The 21,994-nt window shown below is 41.0% G+C and overlaps 2 protein-coding genes across 10 annotated transcripts in view; one reads left to right on the top strand and one right to left on the bottom strand.

The window, feature by feature from the left end:
- The window catches only part of atg9b (autophagy related 9B), an 839,198-nt gene that overhangs the window by 280,260 nt on the left and 536,944 nt on the right, over positions 1-21,994 (bottom strand). The window lies entirely within an intron of this gene.
- Positions 1-21,994, top strand: part of obscnb (obscurin, cytoskeletal calmodulin and titin-interacting RhoGEF b) — a 345,273-nt gene that overhangs the window by 120,941 nt on the left and 202,338 nt on the right. For 6 of the 9 annotated variants that reach the window (XM_062517325.1, XM_062517319.1, XM_062517297.1 and 3 more), the window contains exons 29-38: positions 1,641-1,907; positions 2,041-2,307; positions 3,267-3,536; positions 3,688-3,957; positions 5,189-5,455; positions 5,686-5,952; positions 6,183-6,449; positions 6,624-6,890; positions 7,123-7,389; positions 15,204-15,470. In XM_062517325.1, the coding sequence (XP_062373309.1) occupies positions 1,641-1,907; positions 2,041-2,307; positions 3,267-3,536; positions 3,688-3,957; positions 5,189-5,455; positions 5,686-5,952; positions 6,183-6,449; positions 6,624-6,890; positions 7,123-7,389; positions 15,204-15,470 (2,676 nt within the window). The remainder of the gene's footprint in view (positions 1-1,640; positions 1,908-2,040; positions 2,308-3,266; positions 3,537-3,687; positions 3,958-5,188; positions 5,456-5,685; positions 5,953-6,182; positions 6,450-6,623; positions 6,891-7,122; positions 7,390-15,203; positions 15,471-21,994) is intronic. The other 3 variants (XM_062517305.1, XM_062517313.1, XM_062517333.1) reach the window with 3 other exon arrangements.

Genomic DNA, 21,994 nt, shown 5'->3' with positions numbered 1-21,994 from the left:
TGTCAGATTGGCAGCATGCCGGAATAGTGGGATGCTGACAAAAAGCATGTCGAAGTGGCAGCATGTCGGACTGGCGGCATTTAATGGTACGGTGATGATGTAGGGCTATTTCAATTCCAAAGGCAAAGGGAACTTTATCAGGATGCTGAGTATCCTGGATCCATGAAATCTACCTGCCTCTATGGGAATTTAACATAGGGTTATGTAAATTTATAGGCCCTGTATTTTAAAGAAGAACATTTATTTATTTACGATTATTCGATTCGATTATGTGATTAATCGTAATTACTAGTTCCTAATTACTAATCCCTATGAACAATTTATTTCCTACACTGGACTATTTGAGCCTTCTGAGACTAAAAATGACCTTACTGTACTGTAACTGACCCTAGACAGATGGGCCCTTGAGTCGTGGATTCTTCCTATATTTAAGTTGGATTTTCCCAAGTTTTTTTATTGAGGCATTAAGATCAATTTGTTATACCTCTTTTTAATAAACTTTAGCATTACAGTGCCTATAGAAAATCATCAAACATTTTGAAATAGTTACTTTATGTGTCTTACAGCCTGAAATCAAAACCCATTTAAAAAATATATATTTTCCAGTTTATTTACACATTTAGATGAACAACATCAAAATAATGGGGGGAAAAGACAACAGTTCTGAAAATGAATTTTAAAAAAATGAAAAACTGGAATAACAGGGTTGGAAAAGTCACCATACCCCTGATTTAATACTTTGTAGAGCTTCCTTTTGCTTTCATCAATCTGTTTGGATATGTCTCTAGCTTTGCACACCTAGATCAGGGATTATTTGCCTAATCTTCCTTGCAGAATTGTTCAAATTCAGTCAATCCACAGATTTTCTTTAGAATTTAAGTTAGGGCTGCTCTGACTTGGCCACTCAAGGATATTCACCTTCCTATTCTTAAGTCACTGCTTTGCTCTTTTGGCAGTATGTTTAGGATCATTATCTTGTTGGAAGGTGAATGACTTGCCCTTCTTCAATTTTACAAATTTCGCAATACATCATACTTTCATTACATCATGCAACATACTCTACCCTGTGTGTAGACATCATTTTTTGATGGATAAACAAATAACGTTCGTGCGACAGAGGAAAAGTGCTTTAGTGTTGCTTTAAGCTTGTTGCTTGTTGACGACTAAAATTACATTACAGTCATGTACTACCTCGTAAAAGAGAGATACAGTATGTCCAAGGGAGTTTGACATGTGGGCATGGCAGTAGCCTGATGTTGTCATACTCAACATTCTAGTCAGAGTTTGAATCTGATACTGCTCCATTGGGCTGTGATTATGGGGTGTGTTTCAACTGAACCAGGGAAACATGCCTCTTCACTCAATTGGATAGTCTGGCACCCATGCTACGTAAACACAGTAGTGGTTCCACAAATATTAGTGGCAACACTTCCAATTTGGCTGAACTCAAAATTCCAAGTCTACTCTGGGCACATCCTAAAATACTCCAAAAGATTATTATGCTCCTATACTATAAAAATATATTTATATATCTATATATATCTATATGTATATATTATGTATTGCTGTTTTTGTGTCAAAATGCAATTATGAACTGAGATATTAAGAGCCTAAATTGAATTAATGGTATTGCTTTTTAGTTCGAGACATCAATTTCACAAAACACTTGGAGGATGCAGAGGTGGAGGAGGATGGGGAAGCCATGTTCAGCTGTGAGCTTAATTATGCAGATGAAGAAGTGTGTTGGCTTTTGAATGAGAAGCAGTTGTGCTCAAATGAAGTGAACACGATTCGACAAGTGGGCAAGCGCCACACTCTCACTCTGAAGAATCTCCCAGCTGAGGATAGTGGAATGATCACAGTTACTGTCAGGGACAAGAAGGAAACAGCCTCCCTGAAGGTGAAAGGTAAAACAAGATATTTGTTTGACTTATGGCCATGTTGTGGTCCATTTCAAAAACAGTTGATAAGTGTTAATATTTGAACACTGTAAGTTAGCTTGATGGAAAGTAAAGTTTACTAACCTGCTTTACTTGTCAGAGAAAAAAGCTGTGTTTCTCAAGTCTTTGGACGATGTGGTTGGGGAGGAGAATGGGAAGATCACATTGAAGTGTGAAGCCTCAAAACCAAGGGTATCCGTTGTCTGGAGGAAAGATGGTGAGGTCCTTGCTGCCAGCTCCAAGTATGATCTTTTACAAACTGGCAAAGCCTTGGGTCTTACCATTCATGACATCACCAAGGAGGATGCTGGTGAATATAGCTGCGATCTTGGCACAGACCTTGCCAAATCTAAAGTGACTGTCAGAGGTAGGCCTAATAAGACCTTTTATTTCTGCTCTCTCTCTGAAACGCATCTCTTTTTGTATTAAAAAATGTATGCCATGAATGGGTACTTCCTTATGATATATGATGAGTATACTAATATGCTGCTTAGAACCATAAGCATAAACATAAGAATGAGAATGGTAATAATACATTTTAAGTCATGTCATTTCATGTTTTATAATGTTCTTCATAGGGAAAGGTTACATTGAATATTGATCTAATTTCTATGATACAGATTAAATTAATCTTACCAGCCTAATTAGGACAAATCATGAGGAATCAACATATTCAGATCCAGGCTGATCCCTCCTAAATTAGATATGTAGGCCCGTAGTCATACAGTAAAACATGCTAAGATGTTAAATGTGCGCCTTAGACCATGGCATTGTACCAAGCACATTGATTGATTGATCAAGCATGATTGATTAGGTTTTCTGGGATATGTACAGTAATTTCCCGCATATAAGCCGCAGGACAGTGTTTTATGCAAGTTAAAAGAAACAAAACCATATTAACACCATATTGATTGCCCCCCTGTATTAACCTCACAGCAGAGGAAATTTTGCAAAATCGATGTATAAGCCGTGGCTAATAGTCGGGAAATTGCGGTATAAGAACAGCACACATCTAAAGATTTCCAGATGTCTAGAAGATGGCTAGAAAGCCCTCTTGGCCCAGCTCACCAGCCTCACTTGCTTACATACTTGTAGTTGTAGGAGAAGGGGGTGAACTAGGAGATGGATAGAAATGGAGAAGGTTGATTTATTTAATGAGGAGGTAGTATGCAGAACTGAGCAGCGCTCATATTATATACCACTATGTGGTACATAGGTTCTTTCTATGAGGTTTAACCAGTGATCATGAGGTAGAAGCTGACATTATGTTTCATCTTTTTAAAAATAGTTCTACAGTATCTCATACTCTTTCTCAATGTATTGCAGATATTAACATTGGAATCACTAAGCGCTTGAAGCCAGTTGAAGCTAAAGCAGGAGAGACATGCAGCTTTGAATGTATTCTGTCTCGAGAGAGCGCAGATGCATACTCCTGGAATGTCAATGGCAATCCTGTCAGTGCTGGTGGACGCTTTGATGTGAGCAAAAAGGGTCGCAAGTACACTTTGACCATCGAACATGTGACTAGCAGTGACACTGGTGAAGTCATCTTCACCATCAAAGACCTTGTCTCAAAAACCACTCTTTTTGTTGAAGGTATGTCAATATTACTGACTTACACTGTACATTTATACTGTGCTCTCTGTTAGTGTGCCCTTTGCCATTATTGTACAGATTCATAGAATGGATAGAATTCAAATACAGTAATGGAACCTGAAATGTGATCATTCATCTGGTGCTGTTGTAGGCACTGCTGTCAGTGTATCCAGAGCGCTCCAAACCGTCTGTGCAGTGTCCGGAGAGGATGCTGTATTTATTTGTGAACTGTCTGAGGCCAGCCCTGACATCAAATGGTCCAAGGATGGGAAGGCCATTAAAAAAAGTGAAAAGTATGACATGATCCAGGAAGAAAAAGTCATGAAGCTCACTATTCACAATGTCACTGACAAAGACTCAGGGACATACTGTTGTGAAATCCTGGGTGGACTCTCAACAAAAGCCAGCCTTGAAGTCCAGGGTATGTACATGCACATTTGGTGTTTTTTGAGTTTTTGTCTGACATAGCAAGCTAACAAGCCAACAACCAATCTACTACTATACAGTATATGCGCTAACATAAGCTAACCCCTGTCAGAGCAGCTTAATTAGCGATGACGTACAAAGATCCGACAGTTCAGGGATATCAATGAGTTACTGTACAGTATGTCTGAAACCTACATATTTATGGTTTTTGGTATTCATTGCCTTACTAACTACTAACAGTAACCATTGTGATGCTACAATATATGGGCCTCATGCACATTATTCCATTGCCTTTGCATGGTTGCATGAGAAATACTTCTCAAAACAACAGCAATTTTATGGGTGCCGTTGTTTTGGGATGTTTCCGTCACAAGCATTGTTATAGGCTGGTAGGCAAATGAAAAATTAAATATTTACATGCTTTTTAATGAAATCGGGGTCGAATATATTTTCCTTTTTTTTTGTCCTTTGCCAATCACACCCCTGAGTGTGAAGGTAGACAGTTTAAAGCTTAAACATTCCAGTTCTAACTTAATTAATGATTTCTAAAAGGTATGTTAAAATTTTAACTATGTTAACAATGATAACCAGGTTGATTGGTTTGGTTTACTTAGCTAATGATTTCTAACAGTTATGGTAAAAATGCTAACAATGTTAACAATGCTAACCAAGTTGATTAGCTAACCTAGCTAATGATTTCTATCAGTTATGTTAAAAATGGTAACTATGCTAACAACGCTAACAATGTTAACAATGCTAACCAGGTTGATTAGCTAACCTAGCTAATGATTTCTATCAGTTATGTTAAAAATGGTAACTATGCTAACAATGCTAACAATGTTAACCAGGTTGATTAGCTAACTTAGTAATAATTTCTAGCAGTTATGCTAAAAATGTCAACTATGCTAACAATGCTAACTTTGATCTTTGGTTGCGCTCTTAGAAAGTTTGGCCGCATGTGGCCACATTCTGGAGCCCTGAATTTCGTCATCAACATGCATACCGCGATAGTGCAATATAACTGAAATCTCTATCGCAGGCCAGTTTTATATCGTTTATATCGCATATTGTTTATACCGCCCGTTACTAGTTATTACCTTCTTTCTTGTGATTTTGTGACACGCCAATGTATACAGCGTGTAACAACACCTTGTTGATGAGTCTGACTTGCATGGTTGTTGGGCATAATTTTCCAGGGGTTTGATATCTTTGTAATGCTTCCTTAGCTTTACCTGTGACCTTCGTACATGAACTTGAGAGCCAGGATGCTGTAGAGGGAGGCAGTGCCATTTTACACTGTGAGCTTTCCAGACCTGGAGTACCTGTGGAATGGAGAAGAGGCCCTGAAGTGATCAAGTCTGGACAGAAATACCAAATGAAGCTGGTTGAATCCACTGTAGAGCTGAAGATCTTAGATCTGACACCTGAAGATTCTGGAGTCTATGTTTGTGATTGTGGAAACAATAGCACATCAGCCAACGTCAAAGTAAAGGGTACGATTATTTCACTCCCGACTGACAAAACATCTCTTACAGTGGCTTATAATGTGAAGGGAAGGTCATCTGTGTTTCTTTATTTAGTGTCATTAGTATGAGTTGTTGACTGTTGTCTTGTGATTTCATGGCAAGCCAATAGTGTGTAACAACACTTGTCGATAAATCTGACTTGTATGTTTGTTGGGCATAGCTTTTCTGAGTTTGATACCTTTGTAATGCTTCCTTAGCTTTACCTGTGACCTTCGTACATGAACTTGAGAGCCAGGATGCTGTAGAGGGAGGCAGTGTCATTTTACACTGTGAGCTTTCCAGACCTGGTGTACCTGTGGAATGGAGAAGAGGCCCTGAAGTGATCAAGTCTGGGCAGAAATACCAAATGAAGCTGGTTGAATCCACTGTAGAGCTGAAGATCTTAGATCTGACACCTGAAGATTCTGGACTCTATGTTTGTGGTTGTGGAAACAATAGCACATCAGCCAACGTCAAAGTAAAGGGTACGATCATTTCACTCCCGACTGACAAAACATCTCTTACAGTGGCTTACAATGTGAAGAGATGGTCATCTGTGTTTCTGCATTTGGTGTCATTAGTATGAGTTGTTGACCGTTGTCTTGTGATTTCGTTGCAAGCCAATAGTGTGTAACAACACTTGTTGATAAATCTGACTTGTATGTTTCTTGGGCATAGCTTTTCTGGGTTTGATATCTTTGTAATGCTTCCTTAGCTTTACCTGTGACCTTCGTACATGAACTTGAGAGCCAGGATGCTGTAGAGGGAGGCAGTGCCATTTTACACTGTGAGCTTTCCAGACCTGGAGTACCTGTGGAATGGAGAAGAGGCCCTGAAGTGATCAAGTCTGGACAGAAATACCAAATGAAGCAGGTTGAATTCACTGTAGAGCTGATGATCTTAGATCTGACACCTGAAGATTCTGGAGTCTATGTTTGTGATTGTGGAAACAATAGCACATCAGCCAACGTCAAAGTAAAGGGTACGATCATTTCACTCCCAATTAACAAAACATATTTTACAGTGACTTAAAATGTGAAGAAGAGACCATTGAAATTTCTGCATGATGCGGAAAAGGGTGTAAAACCACCTGTCACAGAGTCTGCTTGTTGGGCATAGCATTCCTGAGTTTCATATCTTTGTGATGATTCTTTAGCTTTACCTGTGACCTTCGTACATGAACTTGAGAGCCAGGAGGCCATTGAGGGAAGCTGTGTCACTCTACGATGTGAACTCTCCAAATCTGGTGTACCTGTTGGATGGAAGAAAGGTTCTGAAGTGATAAGCTCTGGACAAAAATACCAAATGAAGCAAGCTGGATCAATTGTAGAGCTGAAGATATCAAATCTGATAACTGAAGATTCTGGACTATATGTTTGTTATTGTGGAGCCAATAAGACAACTGCCAGCATCAAAGTAAACGGTATAATTTTGATGTAATCTGACAGAACAAAACAAATGTTATGCCTACACTTTGAAGGAAGGGTAGTCTGTGTCTCCATGTTCTTTGTTATTCACAGACGTTGTTGACCATTGTGGTCTGATTCTTGGCTAAGAAATGCAAAATGTAATCACTTGTTTCTAATAGTCTGAGTTTTTGTATGTCTGTTGTGTTTAATGTCCTTGGTTTTCACAACTTTACAATCATTCTTTAGCATTGCCTGTGATCTTCGTTCATGAGCTTGAGAGCCAGGAAGCTGTTGAGGGAAGCAGTGTAACTCTACGATGTGAGCTCTCCAAGCCTGGAGTACCTGTGGAATGGAGGAAAGGACTATTAGTGCTCACATCTGGAGAGAAATACCAAATGAAGCAAGTTGGAGCCGTTGTTGAGATCACCATCAATTCAGTGAAATGTGAGGACACGGGGGATTATTGCTGCATCTCAGGAGCCAACCATACCAAAGCCTTCATTAAAATCACTGGTAAGATGTTTTATGATTTTTATTTTTTATTTGTTCCATTGTGCTCTCTTCATCAAACTGATTGGTAGATTTTTGTCTGTCTTTTGTCACAGCTAGGTCATTTCATAACCTGACTTTCGCCAGATCCTGTAGTTCGCTGTCTGCTTCACACAAGGATCTGGGACTTCTCGATAGGAGAAGTATTTATGAAGGCGGGTCCTTGTAAAACATCCTCGCATGTGATTTGATAAACCACTTGCCTGTTATCTTGAATGACGTGCTAGGCTTCTTCAAGCTCTTGCCAAACCCGGTCGGAAGAAGAGTAAAAACATCCTTGCCACCAATAAATGTCTTCAAAACTATTCTCTGTTAATCTTTTAAAGAATGAATACTCGATAGATTCGACAAAACAGTTGAAATAGCAGAATCAATGTCAGCACAAGACTCCTCGCTGCGTGCCGCCATTGTTATTTGAATCAAACACTCGCTTCGGCGCTCCTGATTGGTTGCTCATTTTTTGATCACTGGCAGGGGTTTGGATTGCCCTCGCGTCCAGACCCTTGTGTGGAGCTCAGCGAAACGCCTCTGGTGGAGCATGGCGGAACTACAAGGGTCTGGCGAGAGTCAGGCTAGTCATTTCATGCCAGATGACCAAATGGGAATTTTAATCTCACTCTTTCGGATTTCAGTGACATTTGTGTATACGTTTATTTTATCTAGAGAGATGGGTAGAATGGTCAATGTGCTTTTTATGGGCATTCTTCTATATTGCAATTCAAAGGATGAGTTTGATCTCCCACCACAGAAGGCAGTTGTTATACAGGATGGTTGCTGTGGACAGAAATATCCTCCTGAAAGTTTACATTATTATGTTGTGGCTGAGAAAGCCTTGGAACTTGGAAACTGGAAATGCTCCACTATCTGACCAGTAGCCCATAACAAGGATGTAACATTTTGTTGATTACAGTGGCTATAGTAAGTATTCATACCCATGCTAAAGTTGACTAAAAAGAGGAATATAAAATCATCTTTTGAGAATTGATTGTAATGCCTTAATTCAAAAAATGAGTAAAAATCAAACCGCTAAGGACACTAATTTTCTTTGTGATTGAAGAATGTATCGTAAATAGATAAATGTTCTTCCTTAAATACAGGGAGCATAAGTAATTGACCCCTATGTTAAATTCCCATAGGAGCAGGAGGATTTTTAATATGTTTTTATTTTTAAAGGCCAGCTATTTCATGGATCCAGGATATTATGCATCCTGATAAAGTTCCCTTGGCCTTTGGAATTAAAATAGCCCCACATCATCACATACCCTTCACCATAGCTAGAGACTGGCATGGTGCTTTTTCCAGTTAGCCTATTAGCCTGTTTGATTTGCATTGAGCTCAATGAGCATAAAATATCCTGTTTAACGGTTTCCTTTGTCCACAACTGTTTCAAAATAAAAGTCCTCACTGTAATAATACACTAATAAATCATTTAACCATTGAAACTACTCAACTATTTAACTGTTCAACCATTCCAACTGTCAGTTATCATCAACTATGCTTCCAGTCAACTACATGAAACCTTGACGCAACCAACATAGCAACCATTGAAATTAAGCATTTATGACAGTTTTCATAGCAACCAACATGATTATACTACTGTAACTTCTTTATTCCTGATAGTGGCCACCATGGATACTAGTGATGCGCGGGTGGGCTTTTTTTAAAACCCGCCCGAACCCGACTCTTCAGGAGATCCAAACCGCCCCGCCCAATCCGCAAAAATATGTTCGAATTGTGACCCAAATCCGACCCGACCCGCGGAAAGGAAAAAAACGCACCTAACGTCTTTCGTAGCCTAATTAGCCTAATTCTCCCACATGAGGACAACAGCGGGTTACAATGATCGGTCATTTTGACAATCTGCGCTCTTCCACACCATTCATAATCTGCAGCCTAGACATAGCCGGTGTTAAATCTCATCTTCATCATAACAAGTTTCCATTCATATTTCCCCTTGCAACTTCATAGGCGAGCCTACTTTTGCGTGAAACACTGCCAAGCATTTAACAAGCACAGCTGTTTATTCGTGACAGAAGCAGGGTGTTCTCGCATTGTGCACAACCTTCGATGTCCCAGATCATTAGGCTCCATGTCCATAAAGTAGCGAATGCACGATTTACTTTTTTCAGTCAGTCACGCATGGCGCATTTGGGTGCTGAATTTAGGAGAAATTATGTTTTGCGCTCGACCACACCTCCTGTGTATTGCAGGCGCATTGCCACCTAATATGTCGGAAGTTAAAGGTAGGGTATGGAATTAGCTTTTTTGGTCATTTTTGCAAAATCACTTGAAATCCTATTCCTAACCCACTTACAGCCACTGAGTTGGAAGTACTGAAATGGAAATTAAACATGTCAATCATCTGCGGAACGGGCAGGGCTCGAAAAACTCCAGCCAATAGAATTCTAAACCCCATACCATCATTTCACAGCTCATTTGTCAATCTAACGGTCTTCCTCTTCCTCCTCCCCCTCCCCCCGCGCGCGCGACCCGTTCGTGCACATAGCACGAAAGCTGTTGACCGCGAGTCAGTGCTGAAACGAAAGTAACTAGGCCTGCTACACGTCCCATAATGTTCCCCTCAAATTGTATGTGTCACTTCATTTCTATACATAGGCCTACTAAGGCAGCGGATACCTACGGAAACTCAATCACCCACGCAATAAATAAGCTATGTAGCAAAAATTACATTTTACCGTGACTCGAAGAGTGCTGTAAACATGAAATCGAAACTTAACCGCTTGGAGCTACAGTGGAATAGGCGAACCAGCGGGCCAGCACTAAACTCGGATATTTCAGAAGATAAACGCCCTGGTAAGAACCAAACCAGATTCTGTTCAAATATACACACCTATGGCTACTGAAAGATGTAAGGTAGCCTATATCAAATGTTATTTTGGTGTATTAAAATGCATCTTTGTTTTAGAATTTCCGAACGAAAGGGCTGGTAGACTAAGGTGCTTTTACCATAATGTAGGCTATAAAATCATCTACCTTGTCTGATTTGTGGAACTATTACCTACAACCCTTTGGAGGTGAATAAAGAATGTAATTGGGGAAGTTGATGTGGGCGATTGTATAGAGCTCATAGTGCTGTAGACGCCAGGCTGGCATTTCATTTAGCCTGGCTCGCTCTCGCGCATAATTTTCGTTGGTGCATGGAGGGCGGGACTTGAGGTTGTATGTATTCAAAATCTGCCGGCCGTTTTGCGAATTCCGTACCCAACCTTTAACAAGTGAGAAATGTGCATTTTTACTTTTTTGACCCGACCCACCCGCAATATTTAGAAAAAAATACTAGGCCTATCCAAATCCTCCCGACCCGCGGGTAAACCCGCGGATATCCGCGGGTAATGGGCTGAACCGCGCATCACTAATGGATACCCTAGCAACAAATGTTTCAATATAAAAGTCCTCATTAGCAAGTTAGCTAGTTAGCATGGTTAGCATAGTTAGCATTGTTAGTATAGTTAACATGTTAGCTAAGTAAGCTAATCAACCTGGTTAGCATTGTTAATATAGTTAGCATTGCTAACACAAGCCCCTTTCACATTCAGAAACGATACATTAGCGTTTAAGAAATAGCGGGTTCAGGTGATTTCGCAATGTGAAAGGTAGACGTGTTTTGGTCCCGGGGTTGTCTGAAGCCGGTTTCAGAGGTGAGTTATGGGCGGCGTTGCCAAGCAGCACGTCACACGCAATTTGGGAGTGAACAATGACGTCAAGCATGCCTTGGACCTCGGAGGGTATCCGCCGTTCATTCCGACATACCAGCACTCCGACATTGACGTCCAATTGTCGTAGTGGAGTCATGTCTCCTTATGGGAAAAAGTCCCACCACTCCGACATTTTTTTTTTTCATGGTCGCAGTGGCGGTATTGAACTTTTTTCCCAAACAACGTGCCATTCTGACATGAGGTAATTAATAGGCTATTAATGTTACAGTTATTATTTTGCTGTCACTTCGTCTGTTTTATGGCCTAGAAGGTTGTAATTGGTATCTGTGGATAGCTCTAGCTCTCCTCTTTTATCTGACATGCAAGCCATATCTTTTTGACCACTGTTTCACGAGTAAATCAAACGAAATAGCGGTAGCCGAAGCTATATGACATTCTTATTTGTTTGTCACTTCGTCTGTTTTTATAACACAAAAGGATCGATGTGTTTGGTATCAATGGAAAGCTCTGTTTCTCCTCTTTCATTTGATATGCGTGTCATGTCTGTGCGATGCCTGGTCCCGGAGTAATTCAAGCGAGAGCAGTGGCTGCGTGGGTGAACGCAGAGCAATATAGACTGTAAATATGATATACTTTGATTTAAATTCATGATTTTATTTTATTGTCATACTTGATCGTACAGACACGTGTCTAGTCTCGTTGGAAAGCCCCGGTTCTGCTCTTTCATGCAATCTTTCATCTCGTTGTGACTAATAATCGCGGAGCAATGTAACAGAGAAGAATGGGTGTGTTTTTTGCGTCCGTCGGGCTCATAGGGTCCGTTAAATTGACTTGGAAAAAAATAGGATTTGTAAACTGTCGGAATGGGGGTACTAAAATGTGTCGGATTGGCAGCATGTCTAAATAGCAGCATGTCGAAATAGAGGCATGTCTAAATGGAAGCATGTCGTAGTGGTGGCATGTCTGAGTGGCAGCATGTAACCACCTCGGAGATAAACTGATAAACACAACTGTCATGCTAGTGCTACGTGGTTTAGCTTCCAAATGATGGCGGGCCACTTGTTATGTTATTTGAATGCCAAATGAGGTCCTTTTGTCTGTCGAAGTCATATTTTAGTGTGCTGAGTCCTGAACAACTTCTGCTCTGACAGTTAGCTCGTTGGCTAGTTAGCTAGCATTAGCCAAACGTTCTAAAAAGACGTGCTGCTGGCAGCAGGCGGTTTTGGTAACCTAGCAACAATAAACACTTGACACAGAATTGGTGAGAAAAGGAGGTTCAGGGCACTCTCAGCATAAAAAACGTGATTGTAGGACATATCTATGGACACAGCAGCTAAAGTTGTCCTAGTCTCTTGTGTGTTTCCTGTATTTTAACCTCCTGCCTGGCCAAATACGTCATCACTCACTTACCCCTAATAGCGGGGTTGACCTCTGTTCCTTTCATATTCAACACGCCTCGGCAATAATACTACCCCCCGAGACGGGTTGGATTGCCGAGGCAGGTTGACTCCCCACCCCGTGTCGTCACTGTGAAAGGAACAGCCTTAACGTTAAATTCGGCTGATTTAGCGTTAAATTTGGTCAATGTGAAAGGGGCTACAGTTAGCATTTTAACCATTACTGTAAGAAATCATTAGCTAAGTAAACCAATCAACCTGGTTGTCATTGTTAACATAGTTAACATTTTCACATACCTGTTAGAAATCATTAGTTAAGTTAGAACTGGAATGTTTAAGCTTTAAACTGTCTACCTTCACAGTATCAACTCTCTTTAAACTATGCAACCACCATGTTTACCCTAGCTACAACTTAGTAACTACAGCGCCCTCCATAATTATTGGCACCCCTGGTTAAGATGTGTTCTTTAGCTTCTAATAAATTCATTTTTTTCCCAAATAATATAGGACCACAATGAAAAAAAGCGTAAAATCCAACCTTTAATACAAGTGCATTTATTTAGAAGGAAAAAAATCCCACATTAAGAAATAATTATTTTACATCAAATCATGTGTGCCACAATTATTGGCACCCCTGATGTTAATGCTTTGTACAACCCCCTTTTGCTAATAAAACAGCACCTAATCTTCTCTTATAATGTTTCACAAGATTAGAGAAAACAGAAAGAGGGATCTTCGACCATTACTCTTTGCACAAAATCTCCAAATCATCCAGCGACCTGGGTCCTCTCCTCTGCACGCTCCTCTTCAGCTCACCCCACAGGTTTTCAATGGGGTTGAGGTCTGGGAACTGAGATGGCCATGGTAGGAGCTTGATATGGTGTCTGGTGAACCATTTCTGTGTAGACTTGGCCATATGTTTAGGGTCATTATCTTGCTGAAAGACCCAGTGACGACCCATCTTAAGCTTTCGGGCAGAGGCCACCAGATTTTGATTTTGATTTTGATTTTGAAGATTCCCAGGCCCTTTGGAAGAGAAACAGGCCCACAGCATCACCAATCCTCCCCCATACTTCACAGTGGGCATGAGGTGCTGTTCTGCATACTCATCTTTTTGTTACGCCAGACCCACTTAGAGTGTTTGTTGCCAAAAAGCTCTAACTTTGTCTCATCTGACCAAAGCACACGGTCCCAGTTGAAGGTCTCCAGACGTTTGTACTTATGATTTTGAGTGAGAAAGGTTTTTTCCGTGCATGCCTCCCAAACAACTTGTTGGCATGTAGATAGCGCCTGATGGTTGTTTTGGAGACTTTGTGACCCCAAGATGCAACCATTTGATGCAATTCTGTAACAGTGAGTTTTGGAGATTTTTTTATTTCTCTTACCATCCTCCTCACTGTGCGTGGTGGCAAAATAAACTTGTGTCCTCTTCCAGGCTTGTTTACCACTGTTCCAGTTGTTTTAAACTTCTTAACGATTCCTCTGACCATAGATATGGGCAGGTGTGCGAGTGGCTATTTTCTTATAGCCATTGCCTTACTTGTGAAGGTCGACACACATCTGCCTTACTTGAACAGTGTGTTCCTTTGTCTTTCCCATGTTGAAGAGAAAATGCCTCTGTGTCACGCCATATTGATAGCCCAGGGAAACAGGATGTTACGAATTACTAATTAAATGTTCCTACATACTCTGATTGACTTTGTAAACTACTGTAGAAATGACAGAAATGACAGAAATACTTTAATTACATTTATTTCCTAGGAATTGTTAGGGGTGCCAATAATTGTGGAACAGGTGATTTTATGAAGAATAATTATTTCTCAGTCAGGGATTTTTTTTCCCACCTTAAGATTCTCTTGAGTTGAAGGTTACATTTTTCTACAATTTTCAGTGTGAGAGTATGCTTCTACAATAAAACATGTATTTATTTTAAGGCTTTTAACGCATCTTAACCAGGGGTGCCAATAATTGTGGAGGGCGCTGTATATCTACATTATCTATCTATTTTTGCATTTTCATGCACTGGTAATTCCTTGGAATTGCATTTCTAGTTGAAACTACTATTCACTTTTACTTAAATTTCCAAAAATATGTCTGAGAATCCTAGTTGGCCCCAGACCCCGGAAGCTTAAACAGCAGCATCTCATTCAAAATGCTTCTGCAAGAGTTTCTGATCCGATTTTCTTTTGCCTGACATCAGTGAGAGTTCTGGCTGCTGATACAGCTGTCATTTCAAGTGCATTTGTAGCCTTTGGTAGAAAAAAATATTTTACTGTCAAAACATAAATGTTCTGTTTAAATACTGTTTAACAGAAGCCCTAACTGAGACCCATATGGTATAAGATATGGCCGACAGTTAGTCTCATGTTTTCACTTCTGTTATTACGGTACACGGCTCTTCATAAGGCTGCAGAATGCTCCATTCACTTGAATGGGCCTTCCCAATGTTCAGAGAAGAGAAGAGAAGTAGCAGACGATGGGTTTTGTGCTCCTTATTTACGTCTTTCATATCACTTCCTGTCCTGTTTGCCCTGTCGAGACTTATTTTGCCAATAATGACTGGCGTTCTTTACATTCCCCCTTACTTACAGTGACTGGGGTTTGATGAATATATTTGGTAATCTCAGACTTCAGCCTCTATTGTTCCGTAGAAGAATCAGGTCATTCCTCATTTGTTCTCTGTCTTTCTGTGTTCTGACTACAGCACCCGTGGTATTGTTTATGAAAGAGTTAGAAAATCAAGAAGTTCTGGAGGGCAAAGATGCCACTCTGTTTTGCACAACATCCTGTCAAAATGCCAAAGTCACCTGGAGGAAAGGTTTGGTGGAACTGGAAGAGGGCAAAAAGTATTCCATCCAGAAGGAAGGCACAACTCATACACTGGTAGTCCACAGTGTGAAAGTGGATGACAACGATGAATACATTTGTGACACAGGAGAAAAACAAAGCAAAGCTACATTAATGGTCAAAGGTAATCATTTATTTTGTTAATTCTTCTTATTTTATTTTGCATTATTGTAATAAGATCATTCTCTCAAAACACATGTTAGATATGTGTGACAGTATGTTGGATTTTCAATTCGCAATTACAAATGACACCAGATAGCCCTTACTCCTGGCAAATGTCTCATAAAAGGTAGATTTTGCCCCCACAGTTGGTGCTTTTGCTCCCTTACTTCTACACAAATACAGGCCTAATGGAAGCCTTTTGCACACCTTTCTTCCATCCATGTCCAGAACGTGTGCTTATCACTCGGGGCATGCAGAATGTTGCTGTTACTGTGGGTGAGAATGCGCATTTCAGTTGTGAACTTTCCCAAGAGGGAGTGACTCATGTTCAGTGGTGGTTGGGCTCCAACCATCTGCAGAACAATGATCTGAATCAGATCAGCTGCCAGGGCAGAGAGCACCATCTAGTGCTGAGAATGGTCACACCAGATGAATCAGGTGATGTGGCATTTGTGGTCGGTGAAGAGAAAAGTGTGGCCTACCTTCTTGTACAAGACAAACCCAAAGGTAATTGAAGACCTGATGGTTGTTTTTTTTCCATCAGTTGTCTTCATGTCGCATGTCTATGGCACTATGTATAGTCTGCCTCTGGTCTTTGGTCACGATTCCATTTTATATTAATTTCCATTCAGTTTAATTAGAATACAGATTTGCTTTGGCCGCCACATTGCTTTTCCTAACATTGCCCTTGTTGGACAATTAAATATAGTTGAAGTGAAATAACACATTTTACTTTTTACAGCATTCTCTCACAATTTTTCCATACATTTATTCAGCAATTAGGCAGTGGGCCAAGGGCCAACAATCACTGTAGAGGAAGATCCCACGTTCTATAAGTGTTTTATAACATTTGAGCTACCGGTAATAACATTTCTGGGGCTACTTGTTTGCACAAAACCATGAATATTACATATTTCCATGTCAGATGTCCCAAAAATTTACAGTATAGGCTAGAATACCTGACATTTAACAAACATTAATATCACTAACACATATTTGTGCGATAATATGTGTGTGGAACGTTCAGTATCTTCAAGCGACTCCGTGAGCAATCCACCCCAGTTGTAGTAGCCCTGCCCCGGGCTCATCTGGCTGGAAGCATCCTGTACCTCGTATCTTCAGAATCCCCATTTGCCATATCAGTTTCAAAATTACCATCCGCCATCATAGTTACTTATCAGCTTTGCCCGCAGACCACTCAGAGCCGATTTGGCAAGAAGCCAGTCCATCCCAGTGGCTGGAGGCCTCATGTTCTTTGCTGTATTACGGCTCTTATAACTAATCAAGAGTTCCGGATTCACACACCAGATCTTCAGAAGTTTCAAAATTACCATCCACCATCATAGTTACTTTCAGCTTTCTCCAGACCACGAGCCTAGCCTGTTAGCTTAGCTTCCAACAAAGATGGTGGGTTTTTTTTGTGCTAAAACATGACCGTTTCGACGATCACTGGTGGTCGAGTAAGTGTTAGATTAGCCTATGCAATTTTGCGTAGATGTTGTGTTCTTGTGTATCCTAGTCTTCAGCTTATCACATTGTCATTCAACGTTTTATGTAACGTTAATGTCAGTGGGACATCGTGGGTTACCTTATATCGCTGTTGTCTTTAAAGTGTCAGTACACCATCTGTTTTTGTGTGATGTTCAAAATGAGTTTCAAGCCTTGGTATGCATGCTTGTCTACACAAACATGTTAGCCTAGTTTAAAGCAATATGACCATGCACTCATACAGTGGGTATGGGTTGAGAATGCACTTTTTGTCGCGGCAATCCCGAAGAGATCCCGTAGGCTGTCAAGCCGATTTTTTTCGAGGCTAAGGCAATGTACCCAAACAACCACCAGGTGGCAGAAAGCTTCAACCCGCATTTCAACTGCATTTAACACTTCCAGGTCTGAGGCCTTTCAAAAACTCTGAGGCAGTTTGCTAAAACTTAGATTTTTTATTTTTTTGTCAAACTGAAAACATCCATGCAAAAGTGACACATATGGTTATAATCTAGAAGTCCCCCGCTATAAGAAAATCAGAGTGAAGTGAATGTAAATAAATTTTTATCTAAATAAAGTGTGAACACAACCTTACATAATATCAAATGTCTTCAAACTGTATAAAAAAAACACACTATGAATATATCTGTCGAAGACTTCTGAAGTCTGCATCTTGTAAACATAAGTACTGGTTACATAAAAGTGAAAAAATAAAGTGAAAGTGAAATATTTGGTGGTTTCGCTACTAATTGGAAAAACTTCCAAATAAATTTGATTTCTTCACAGCCAAGTGATCTTTCAGGTGAATACAGATTAGATGGGTTGGTCACACCTATAACTGTCCCCTCCCCACTGTCACTGGTGACTGTCAATGGGCCATCTGTCAAAACAAAGGCCAGCTCTCTTTCACTACATCTCTTGAAAAGAAGCCAAAACACAGGAAATCCAGATCAGATAAAAAATACTTGTCTTTGGATAAATAATCTAAAAAGAATGTGTCCAACATATCCTTACCCTGTCAGGGTCACACCTACATAAACAAAAGGTAGCCTATGCATGGGCTACGAATTATCCACATTATTCAGATGCAGTTACCAAGGCTAAACAATGGCATATTTGCTAAGGCCAGTTCAACCCTAAGATTCACGACGAGACGAGCTACAACCTTATGAAACATCTAGATGTATACCGGAAGCGTATTGGTTCCCATATCACTCAATCCTTCTGGGGTAAATGTAACAAAATGCCGATCCCGAGGGGGCAGACTGTAGGCTACAGAACACAGTGGATTGTTACTAAAACCCGTCAACTTGTTTCAGCATCTTTCTAAAAGACGATGGTTTCCATAGCAACGGCCAGATCAGCTAATGTAAGCTAGCAAACATAAAGTCACCACGTTTATAGCTAATGTTAAACAGTCCAAAACATTGCGTTCGTGTTTGTGCTGCACTGATTGAACAAATATTATAGATATCCGCGTTTACCTTCTTTGGATTAAATGAGTTACGTCGCGCCATAAAAGCTGAGGTAAAAACATTTCTAAAACTCAAAACGAAATGTAATAGATGAGACTATGCCAATGCAGTAGGCTACCTATGTTTACTTCAGTAGCTGATAAGACAATAAAGCTATAGTCTCCTTAGGCTTTCTCAATAAGTAAACAAGAGCCATGTGGCCAGTGAAATCGGCGTGTTCTTACCAAGGCAGGAATATTCCCGGAAGTAGAAACACGGATTGAGCTGGTGATCAACGCTCTGCTAACCCCCATAGGACAGCCATAGATTGCAGATTTTTTTGCGATCCCATAACTTCATGTAACATGTGCCCTGTGTCGCCCTTATAGCTTCTGTATATTCTATATAGGGTATCGAAGGCACAACTAATTCATGTCTTCCTCGTATATAACATTGTTTTCCCGTAAAGAAGTATAGCATGTCGGTTGGAGGTGTTGCGTTTTGTGTCCACTCTGGTGACTACAGACCCGCTCCTATTAGGAATGAGCGAGCACGTGACAATTTGGGAGGGGGCTGAGCCTATCCTCCATCTTGGAAGGATGTATCATTGGTTGCCAGGGGCAACGCCTTCCGAAGAGTCGCGTTTAGAGACTCATCAAAACTGTAGTCTAGATTCTTGTCTACAAGGACCGTACAAGGACAAGCTTATACCAAGCGCAAAGCAGCGATATTTGGAGAAGCTCTCCAGCATCCAAAGTTACTACACTATGCAAGAGTTCAAAAGCCACAAGTCGTTAGAAAGTTATGAGACTTTCTGCTGTGGTTGGGTGCAGGATTTGGCCATCTACAAGCCTCGAGGGGCTGGATTCACGAAGCCTTCTTAAGACAAAAATACTTCCTAAGTGGTGCTTTCTTCTTATCTTTTGTCTTAAGAGCAAATTTAAGAAGATTTGATATTCATGAATAAAGTTCTTATGTTTCTTCTTAAAATGTTTCCTAAGAAAACACTTAAGAACAAATGGTATTCTTGAAAACAAAGATCTTAAATGTAGGCTTAATTTTCCTCGCAACTTTAAGAAACCCCGCACCTGTCTTAAAAACGTTACAGTATAAAGTCGGGCCTCTTATAGTCATACATATAAACACATTTACCAGTTTTAGACCGCTCGTTTGAAATATCAGTCTTTATTATGTGTACTCACGATATATGAGCCAAACATTTATTGCTAATTTTAGCTTGCTGCTATTGTTTTCGGTAGCTCAGTCCTCTGAAAACTCGCATAGACCGAAGGGTTCCTGCCAGCATTCGGCGCACGTCGACGTCACTGTAGAACACGTTTCATTTCTTAAATATCTAAAGTCCATGGAAATGGCAGTATTATCTAGTAAAAACGGCAAATTCCAAGAAAGAAAAGCGTTTCAAAGTTAAGATAACCGGGAGTGCCTGAAGGCATGCTTTTCCTCTTAGCAACGGTTGCCACTTGTAAACAAAACTCTACCGTATGATCGCGTTTAGTGTACGATAGATAGATAGATAGATAGATAGATACTTTATTGATCCCTAAGGGGAAATTCAAGGTCCCAGCAGCTTAAGACACCACACACAACATACAGTACAATGTAAACAATGTAAACAGGAAGATTAAAAAGCAAATCAACAATCAACAATCAACAATGACTAAAGGAGCAGTAGAATACTATAGATAAGGTATGCATGAATGTACTGAGGATTGGTACTGTGATCCAGTCTGAGGTGTGTGTCAAATTGGTAGTGCAAATAAGTCCAACAGTGCAACAGTGCAAGATAAAATTCTAGTGACCAGTAATAAATATGTACAGTACAAAATGTAAGCATAGTAATAATAATAACAGTACTAATATAAATATATGGACAATTAAAATAAACTTAACATAGTAATAATATAAGAGTTGAGGGTAGACATGTAAGTCATGCCATGTAAGTGTATAAGAGGGTGGAGGTGCAGATATACTATGCATAGAAGTCCAACTCTCCTTTTCCCTTCAGTGAAGCATTGTACAGTTGTATGGCCCTGGGTACAAATGACTTTCTCAGTATGTCTGTTGTGCATGTCATGGAGCGTAGTCTCCAGCTGATCAAGCTCTTCTGCTGTATGATAATGCTGTAGAGTGGATGACAGTCATTGTCCAGGATGCTGTGTAGCTTGTTCAGGGTCCTTTTGTCTGATACTGAAGTGATGCACTCCAGATCAGCTCCCACAACAGAGCCAGCCTTCCTTACCAGCCTGTCTAGTCGCCTAGCATCCCTCTTCCTAGTGCTTCCTCCCCAGCATGCCACAGCATAGAAGAGGACGCTGGCAACAACAGACTGGTAAAACATCCAGAGGAGCTTGCTGCAGACATTGAAGGAGCGCAGCCTCCTCAGGAAGTACAGCCTGCTCTGCCCTTTCTTGTATATTGCTTCAGTGTTGACTGACCAGTCCAGTTTATCGTCCAGATGTACGCCCAGGTACTTGTATGTGTTCACCACCTCCACATTGACCTCCTCAATGGTGACTGGCAGCAGAGCAGGCTTAGACCTCCTGAAATCTACCACCATCTCCTTGGTCTTGGTCGTGTTGAGTTGTAGGTGGTTGAGTCTGCACCATTGCACAAAGTCCTCCACCAGGCTCCTGTATTCCTCCTCCTGCCCATCCCTGATACATCCCACAATTGCAGTATCGTCTGAAAACTTCTGCATGTGACATGACTCCGTGTTGTAGCAGAAGTCGGACGTGTACAGGGTGAACAGGACTGGAGAGAGCACCGTTCCCTGTGGAGCACCTGTGCTGCTGATTACAGTGTTGGAGAGGCAGTCCTTCAGTCTTACAAACTGTGGCCGCTCTGTCAGGTAGTCTGCAATCCAGGATATTAGATGAGCATCCACACCCATCTGCAGGAGCTTGTCACTCAATCTGGGGGGTTGGATGGTGTTAAAAGCACTAGAGAAGTCAAAGAACATGATTCTCACAGCACTTTTCCCCTTGTCCAGGTGAGAGTGTGTCCTGTGTAGGAGGTAGGAGATTGCATCGTCGACGCCCACTTTCTCCTGGTATGCAAACTGTAACGGATCTAGTGCATGGCGCACCTGTGGCCTAAGTATCCCCAGAACCAGTCTCTCCAGGGTCTTCATCAGGTGTGATGTGAGAGCAACTGGCCTGAAGTCATTCAGCTCACGTGGATGTGGTTTCTTGGGGACGGGGATAAGACATGATGTCTTCCACAGTGTTGGGACTTTCCCGAGACGTAGACTTTGGTTGAAAATATGCTCCAGTGGCTCTCCCAGTTCAGCAGCACAGGCCTTGAGCAGTCTTGGACACAGTCCGTCAGGTCCGGCTGCTTTCCTGGGATGGAGTTTCTTCAGCTGTCCTCTAACTTGATCTGCCGTTATGATGAGGGGGGAGGGGAGGGGAGGGGGTGAGGAGTTACCAAGGCATTGGTCACTCCGGGGGGTAGGGGAGGAGGGGACGTGCTGCACTGGGGGTGAGGGGGGAGGTGTGAGTTGGGCAGTTAAGCCAGCAAGAGCAGT

This window comes from Sardina pilchardus, chromosome 2, assembly GCF_963854185.1.
Source record: "Sardina pilchardus chromosome 2, fSarPil1.1, whole genome shotgun sequence".
Classification (NCBI taxonomy): Eukaryota; Metazoa; Chordata; class Actinopteri; order Clupeiformes; family Clupeidae; genus Sardina; species Sardina pilchardus.
The sequence above is the reverse complement of the archived record's forward strand: the minus strand, read 5'-3'. Positions and strand labels throughout refer to the sequence as shown.